The 9,194-nt window shown below is 39.7% G+C and overlaps 1 protein-coding gene across 1 annotated transcript; it reads right to left on the minus strand.

Moving 5' to 3' along the window:
- Nucleotides 1-3,675: 3,675 nt before the first annotated feature.
- On the minus strand, nt 3,676-8,215 carry LOC139420521 (myelin-associated glycoprotein-like). Its single transcript, XM_071170726.1, has 6 exons — nt 8,167-8,215; nt 6,085-6,471; nt 5,645-5,950; nt 5,232-5,508; nt 4,292-4,349; nt 3,676-3,948 (listed from the first exon to the last, which is right to left on the minus strand). The coding sequence occupies exons 1-6, from the start codon at nt 8,213-8,215 to the stop codon at nt 3,676-3,678; spliced, it is 1,350 nt and encodes a 449-aa protein (XP_071026827.1).
- Nucleotides 8,216-9,194: the final 979 nt, after the last annotated feature.

The raw sequence follows: 9,194 nt of genomic DNA on the forward strand, positions 1-9,194 counted from the left end.
GAAGTGACGTGAAAAGAGAGTCCACGGGTACCACAGGAGAGAGCCAGCGACCTGCAGCGCCTGAGAGGCAAGGTGGAAATTGGCGCCATCTTCGACGGTCAAGTCTAGGTGGGATAAAGCTTTTGTCAAATTTACGTCAAAAGTTGAATTATTTTAGCATTTTATCTAATCTCAACCCTTTTCTGTACTTGAATCTAATTATCATAACCTGCTATGTTAATTATCCTAATCTGCTGCATAAATTATCCTAAATTTGCTAGAAAACGTGTTTTTATTATTTATTTATTTTTAAAGCTGTATACCTTCTAGACAAAACCCTCTTTGACCTGCACAAGGTCTTCTGGGAGAAGGAGACCCAGGAGCTGAGGGTGTACTTTACCTGTTAGGTGAGAGCCACTTCCCTCAACAGGTAGAGGGAGAGCTGAAGGCTCTGGAGGACAAGGTCAGGAATTGAGAGGTGGAGGGACCAGATGATTCAGAGAGAGAAGAGAGAAAGTATTGACTATTGGACATTATACTACGCTGATGCTGCTATATGGTGGGAATGGGGATATGGGGGGACTGACAAAAAAGGGACGAACAAGCTCTTTTCAGTTATGTGGAAACTGCTTTGCCTATATGTGGATAAAATGTATGAAAATACAATTAAATGACGTGTCTGCATGTAGATCAGACTACCACTCACTATCAATGGATATATAAGTAGGTATTAGGTGACAGATCAGAATCAGTTCAGCTGTATCTTACTGCTCTTTCCATGACATAGACTGACCAGGTGAATATCACATTGAAGCTTTAGTCCATAGTCACATAGGTTCTTCAGTTCTTCATGAACTAACAGCCGCATATTGAACATTTTGAATGTCATTACTTGTAATTAATTTACTTAATTTAGTTTGAACATTAAAATATAAAGATAAGATAGTAGTAGTTGACACTTGCCTTACACTGATGTAAACAGTCCACAGGAGAGACTGTCACACACACATAGTGTGTTCTGACAAACTAAAGTGCTGAAATTCATGTGGCACATCTCACATCTCATCAGTGACGTACTTCCTAATAAGTGCATTTATATGACAGGATGTTGAATAGTCTATGTGCTGGGTGTCAACATCAGTTGTGAAAACATGGTATGCTAATTTAAGCATTTAGAACATTGTAATTTTCTAATGAACCTTCTACTCCAGAACAATTAGTCTCAGTTACTTGAAACATTGCAGAGTTGGCCTGATCCATGTTTCACCAGTTTCAAATGAAATGGACCCCAGCTGCCCACTGACTGATTCTACACACAAAGTGTGTGTTAGCCACTGACTCAACAGCATTATATGGCCAATATACATTTCATTACTGCCAGAAATGAAACACTTATACACAAGATAGTTTTCATTGTGGGATAATAATATTCATTGCAGTTAATGTATGTGTGGTGGGTAAATAACCCTTTTAGGGGAAGGGGACCCCTTTACAGCATTTTGTTACAGGCCCCCAAGTAGTCAAGTCCGCCCTTGATACAACAATGGAAACGTTCTGCAATATAACCATCTGCCTCTCCTCTATCTCACAGGCTTGAATGGGAATTTTTTTTGGACCTGCCCAAGGCCTTCTGGGAGAAGGAGACCCAGGAGCTGAGGACGTACTTTACCCAGCAGGTGGGTTTTTACTACAGTGCAATTAATGAACAACCTCAAATGCAGCCTCATTTGTGTCTCTTGAACAACACTCAAAATAAAAACAACATAATAACTCCCAACAATACACACATGAACATAGACATGTAATGGGGATATTTAAGATGAATAAAGTTCAGATTCAGTTTAGAGTGATTCATATAATGTTCAACATATTCATATATTTGACCTTTCTGTTACATTATTTCCAGTGTGCTGTTTGTAACACTTGGGTTGATGGTCACTACACTCAATGCTGTATGTTGTGGATTAAACTCATAACTGATTATAGTGATTGATGCCAGACTGGAGGAAGGATATACTGATTATTATTGTATTCTGTTAAACACTGATTCTGTAGTAGCTGACAAAGCCACTGCCTTTTGTTTTGACTTCCTACAAGCATCTCAGGCTGGTGTTTACAGAACATTTGTTGGTCTGGTTAGGAACTAAAGGGACTGTCTCCAAGAGAACAGTTAGACATTGTCTCTGCTTCTATGATGGATGTTGTCTATCTGTTGCAATTTGAATTAAACCTGATTGATTCATGATTGACTTTATCAACGATTTCTCTTCTCTTTTGTTCACAGACGCACAAATATCATACCCCCAAGACATGCTAACCTCTCACCTCTGCAATGACGGGGAGGTTAGTAATGTGGGGGAGTGGGGGGGTATGATGTTTCTCACTCATAATTATTCACTATTCATCCAGGACTATACGTAATCATGATAGAATCCCCATGAATGTGTTTAGAAACATACTATATTCTTAATTACAATAAAAGTGACTGCAAAATGACACGATATACACGATACATCTGTATAACTTTTTGAGGATCTGAGGACCCAGTCCAAATCTTTTCAGTCTCCTGAGGGGGTATAGGTGTTGTTGTGCCCTCTTCACGACTGTCTTGGTGTGTTTGGACAATGATAGTTTGTTGGTGATGTGGACACCAAGGAGCTTGAAGCTCTCTACCTGCTCCACTACAGCCACATCAATGAGAATGGGGGCGTGCTCAGCCCTCCATTTCCTGTAGTCCACGATCATCTCTTCCTTTGTCTTGATCACTTTGAGTTAAAGGTTGTTATACTGGCACCACCCTGCCAGGTCTCTGACCTCCTCCCTATAGGCTGTCTCATTTTTGTTGGTGATCAGGCCTACCACTGTTGTCTCGTCTGCAAAGCTAATGATGGTGTTGGAGTCGTGCTTGGCCACACGGTTATGGGTGAACAGGAAGTACAAGAGCGGACTAAGCACACACCCTTGAAGGACCCCCATGTTGAGTATCAGAGAGGCAGATGTGTTGTTTCCTACCCTTAACACCTGGGGTGTGGCCCATCAAGAAGTCCAGGATCCAGTTGCAGAGGAACCAATAACACCAAAAGATGTCATGGAAATTGAATGTAAAGGTTTTTATTGCAGTGCAATTAATCAACAAGCTTAAATTCAGCCTCAATTGATTATGTTGTTTAACACTCAACATAAAAACTGAAACTATAAATTCTAAATAGATATACACTGAAAATAGATAATATTGTTATTCTGGCAACTGCACAAAAGATGAAGATAAACAGTGACTATTAGATGTTAACACCATTCTGCCATCATGTAGACTTACTGCACCAACTTCCTGTCTTGTATCAGACCACTGTCTCTCCAACTAACTGTGTCTTCTCTCCTCAGTCATCATTGACTTTATATGGTCTTAAACTGCCTTCAGTGAGCTAGTTGAACTCAGCAGTTCCTCTATACTGTAACCCATTAAACAGATGCTCTGTGAACTCAACACTCAAAATAAATGGTCTAAAATAAAGAGTAGCCTGCATCATCATATCAACACTATAGTAACAGTTAAACACTTTTCCCCCAGCAAATTTTACAAATATGCAGATAATCAAAGAGCACACAATTATTAATGCAACAGAAGTACCAACATGAAACAAGAAACACAATGACAATACTGTACATAAAAACACTTAATACCCATTGGAAAAATAATTAACATGCACCTCTTTTATTGACTTGTGCATAAAGCCCATCTAGGTAGTTAAGTGGTGGTTCCTGAGCCCCTCTCCCAGTCACGTTGACTTCAGCGTACTCACTCTCCTGTCCCTGGACCCTGTCCTGGGCTGCAGCTGGGGTCCCTTTGGTCTGTAGTTTGGAGAAGTCTATGTCACCGTAGTGGATCTCTTCAGGCTGGTCTTCTGCAGGTTCCTCTGGTTCCTCTCTGGCTGTGGCCTGGTTAGTACACACTGTCCCAACCGGGGAGTTCTGTGGAGAGAACACAGAGAGAGGAACAGGTGTAAAGCTCTAAGCTCAGTAATGTGTAAAACTCTAAGGTCAGCAGGTTACACAACACATACTGAGGGGATGTCAATGAAAATGTCAATTCAACTGACAGGTGTAAAGACAGTAAACACTGTAAAAGTCCAACAGCTATTCTGTTATCATTCCATGTTCTTACAGGATGTGGCATTGCTTTCGATGTGGTCATCTCCCCTAAACTTCCTCTAAAGTGATGTTAACCTCATGGCTTTGAATAGTTTCAGCATTAATTAATTACTTCCTTAGATACACTTTGTAGATGGTTTTTAAAGTTGAGCCTTATTCCCACCTGTCCCTGTGGACTGTCTGTCCTTTCAAGTCCATCGTGGAGCCTCGAGGTTTTCCTCCTGGAAGACATTTAGAAAGGTATTCTGAATGCACTGAGAGGGTTTTCATATGCAAAAGCACAAACACAACATACATTTTTGTTTTTACATTGATGCCAGGAAAAGTTTTTACCATACAAAAAAAAAAGCAAAAATGCCCCCAGAGTTCCTGCTGCAACCCCAAAAAACGTTGGGTTAACATGCTCTCCTGACCCTGAAAACGCAGAACATATTATGGTCATTTCTCACATAAATATCTCTGAAGAACACTACTTGACCAAAAGTATGTGGACACCTGCTCGTCGAACATCTCATTCTAAAATCATGTGTATTAATATGGAATACAGAATGTCATTGTATGTTGTAGCATTCCCTTCACTGGAACAAAAGGTGCCTAGGCCGAACCATGAAAAACAGCTCCAGACCATTCCTCATCCACCAAACTTTACAGTTGGCAATATGCATTGGGGCAGGTAGCGTTCTATTGGCAACCGCCAAACCCAGAATCATCCGTTGGACTGCCAGATGGTGAAGCGTGATTCATCACTCCAGAGAACGGGTTTCCACATCTCCAGAGTACGATTATTGCTATTGTGCATGGTGATTTTAGGCTTGTGTGCGGATGCACAGCCATAGAAACCCATTTCATGATGCTCCCAATGACTTATGACAACTTATTGTGCTGCCGTTGCTTCCAGAGGCTGTTTAGAACTCTGTAGTGAATGTTGCCAATCTACTGCCATACTGCCTGTTTTTTGTCTATGGAGATTGCACGGCTTTGTCCTCGATTTTATACACCTGTCAGCAATGGGTGAGGCTTAAATAGCTGAATCCATTAATTTGAAGGGGTGTCCACAGACATTTGTGTATATATTATATATCTAACCTAAGATTGTGTACTACATGCCCGTTTTACCTTTAATAGCTAGCTGCACTTCCTTTGACTTCCCACAGCCGTGACTATTTCTTGCTTCACAGAAGTACAGTCCTCCATCTACAGTCACATTGAGGGTGTAACTCTGTCCAGATGCTACCTGTGTTGGTTTATCTCCACTGATCTGGAACCAGGTGAAGTTTGTCACAGGAGGGTTGGCTGTACTGCTGCAGGTCAGATTAACACAGCTGCCCACAGATACTGGATCAGCCGGACTGATGGAGGCCGAGGTGTCCTTAGGAGAGACTGAGGGAGAGGGGTTCATTTACAATGGATATGGATATGGTATATTGAATAGTCTCATCAAAACCACTCTATTACAATCATCAGTGAAAACATGATAGAATGATCTATTCTTCAGGAACCGGTGACTAAATCTTACATGAAACGTTAAGCATCATGTTATGTTCAGCTGTCTTGTTGCGTGTCCCTACTGGGTAGACTGCAGTACAAGTGATGTTCTTCTCATGATGAAGATATGATGGAGTGAAGGTCACCGTGGAGAGAACTGAATTGGTTTGGTCTGAATTCTCCTGCAGTTGGTTGTCAGATGTAAACTGTGTTGGGAGAGTCCATGTCAGCTCGGGGGGGTGTTCTGGACAGGGAGCGACAGCAGAGCAGTTCAAGCTGACAGGGTTCCCGTCCTTCACCTCACCTGAGACAGTAATGATGGGACTGGAAGGAAAATCTGTAATACATTGTAGATAAATATATTTTACACTAATAGTTAAACTGTCCACTTGTTCTACTCTTATGATGCAAGGATTCTAAACTGGAAAAAATAATTGGTAAACATTGGTAAACAGGTCAATTGTATCTTACCACTGACAACTATATTAACAGACTTTTTAGGATCTGTTGCACGGTATGGTTGACCGTCAATCCTGAAGTAGTATTTATCAGAGTAACTGGTGGTGACATTGAAGAAGACTGTGGTGCAGTTATTCTGGGACATGTTTCCAGTTATCTTCCCTTGATATCTGTTGACTTTCCCATTACTGTGAAAAATCACGTTTCCAGGATACTGATGAACATCTGGATGTGTTTTTATCCACACTCCAAAGGTTGGTATTGTGGCTTTAAATGTATTCTTATGTTGTTCAAGAACATTAAATGAACATGGGATTTGCATACAGGAGCCAGTCAGTACATCCAGTCTATCTGGCATTGTGGCGATCAAATCTCGTTGACCAAAACAGGTCAAAACACCTGCAACATAAAATACAACATCAGGGAGGTTCTGATGTATTTTCAGTTCTGTCCAATGATATGTATTAACCCTAGATGACTGACAGAGGCCTCTGTTTGGAAGCCACTGCACAGCCATCTTGTTACTCACCCTCCAGTGTAAAACAGATGTTGGAAGATATAGAAATGCATTTATTAATGTCTACATTTGTTTTAGACAAGTATATTCTATTACAGACACCTTAATGCAGACTTTTAAATTATATTTTGTGAACTGCAACACTTCCTTCAGCAGAGAGATCCTACCCTTGTTCCAGCTAATGATTGCATCTTGTATCTCACTGAACTGGTATTATCCAAGAACTAATTCATCTTTGAGTCAGACTTTATCATTTAAATTTGGGGTGTAGCCATGTAGCATATTTTGCAATCAGACAAGAAAATTGTACACATCTTCAAGGAACCCTCACTGGTGGTCTATAAGCGTGGTCGCAATATTGTGGATAGCTTAGTGAGATCTGACCTGCCCCCTGAGCCCACTCAGACACTCTTGACACACATTCCAAATGGGATCTACAAATGTGGCTCATGCTCACAGTGCAATAGCACTACAAAAACATCCTTCTTCAGACACCCACATACAGGTGGAAAAATCCCTGTTAGGGGTATCATCTCTTGCAAGATAAAGGGAGTAATCTATCTCATCACATGTTCATGTGGAAGCCAACTCATTACAAACAAAAAAACATTTAAAACAATGCATAGCTGTAAGAACACTGATTATCTAGTAGCAGCTCACTTTGTTGAAGCTAACCATCCCATCTCCTCCCTCAAATACACAGGTATTGAGCATGTTGCTCTACCAAGGAGAGGAGGTAACATGGAGATCATACTACAACAGAGGGATGTCTACTGGAGTTCCTATTTAAAACATTGACCTCTAGTGGTCAGAATATTGACTTTCCTCTCAGGCCCTTCTTATGAACAATTATTTTTATTAAGAAGTCTTATAAATGATTATATTCTTTCTACAGTTTATCATGGTACAACCAATATGTTCCCCCTGTTGATGATGCTTATTATGCATTATGGATGAACCAAAAGATTACAATTTTATAACATTTAATGAAATTGGAAACAATGAAATATATGTGAAATTAAATGAAAGAATAATGTATGTTGATGCTAATCTGGTTTTAGCCCGGTATGGTGACAGGGACAGTGGTGGAAGCTATTCTGTTAGCCGCATGCTGACCTCGGTTTCACATGAACATACAGTGAAACTAAACAGAATTTACCCCCTTTCTGGTTCTCTATTTTTGCTCTTTTTTTAACACTGAATGTTATCTGATCTTCAACCAAAAACCTAATATTAGATAAAGGGAACTTGAGTTACCAAATAACACATTTTGTTATAGTTATTAATGTATTTCATTAACAAAATTATGCATCACCCAATTCCTCTGTGTGAAAAAGTAATTTCTCCCTTACTCTCAATGACTGGTTGTGCCACCATTTCAAAACACACAATCAAGTATACATGAGGTACACAGCAGTTTAAATCCAGACTATTAAAATAAACTAATCAGGCATTAAATGTACAATTTTCTACACAATTAAAAAGCTGGAATATAGCACATCCCATGAAATATAATGACTTGTGGTTATTCCTTTATGTCTGATTCATAACTAGTTGTTGTTGTGTGGAAGACTCACCTGACATAAAGAGGCCAATGAGAAAAAACATGCTCTCAGAACAAGTCATGTGAGAACTCACACACTACTGATCACCTGAAACAGTACAAACATACACTTACTGGTGGAGTACCTTAACTCACACAACACATTAAACCATCCCCATATCAAATACACGATGTCCTTCAGTTGTAAAGCTAATACTTGAACAAACAGCAGTACATTAGAACATATTGAATCTCATTACTCATAATTAATATCCTTTAATTTATTTTTAACATTAAAATGAACAGAAAATATAGTGAAGAAGTCGATACTTGCCTTAGACGGTAACGTAAACTGTCTACAGCAGAAACTGTCACACACATAGTGAGGTCTGACAAACTAAAGTGATGAAATTCATGTGGCATATCTCTCATCTCAACTGTGACGTACTTCCTAATAGATGTGAAATTATTTTCAAACAATTCTTCAGTATTTATTGTCCCTTTCTCGGGGTAGGACAGGTCAGCAGTATTTTGAAACTGGCCCCCAAATCACTATGTCCGCCCCCGACACATTGTTAAACAGAACCTATTTAAACTTTAGGCATTATAACCATCTCCCTCTCCTCTATCTCCCAGGCCTGAATGGGAATGTGTGTGGGATTTAAACATATAGTTAAATCATGAACCAAAATCCACTATTCATTTATTCAAGAGTTAAATGTGTTAAATTCGAGTTTGATACAAAACATATGGTTGTCACATTATGTTTCAACATGAAAAACAGACTTGGTATGAAACAGAGTAACTGTAATTGTATCTGAGTGATTCTCACACACTTCTCAACTTCTCCGACACCAACTTTCTCTTTGAAGTCTATTTGCAAAGAGGAGCCTGGTGGGCTGGATGCCACAGAGACACTCTTTTCACTCCACTTTGATTATATAAAGGTTAAATACATAAATAAAAATAGGTTGGGTAAAAGGGATATGGTTAAGAAAATGCTCTCCTATCTAGGATTGGAAGACAGCGTTTGGTACCCTGAGTTTACAGTGGCAAGAAAAA

This window comes from Oncorhynchus clarkii, chromosome 11 (assembly GCF_045791955.1).
Source record: "Oncorhynchus clarkii lewisi isolate Uvic-CL-2024 chromosome 11, UVic_Ocla_1.0, whole genome shotgun sequence".
Classification (NCBI taxonomy): Eukaryota; Metazoa; Chordata; class Actinopteri; order Salmoniformes; family Salmonidae; genus Oncorhynchus; species Oncorhynchus clarkii.

Excerpts from the sequence above, each read along its gene's own strand:
- LOC139420521 (XM_071170726.1), bottom strand. The coding sequence starts at position 8,215 with ATGACTTGTTCTGAGAGCATGTTTTTTCTCATTGGCCTCTTTATGTCA. Across the intron at positions 6,472-8,166 it reads CATTGGCCTCTTTATGTCAG|GTGTTTTGACCTGTTTTGGT; the intron begins GTGAGTCTTCCA and ends TTTATGTTGCAG. Across the intron at positions 5,951-6,084 it reads TGTTAATATAGTTGTCAGTG|ATTTTCCTTCCAGTCCCATC; the intron begins GTAAGATACAAT and ends AATGTATTACAG.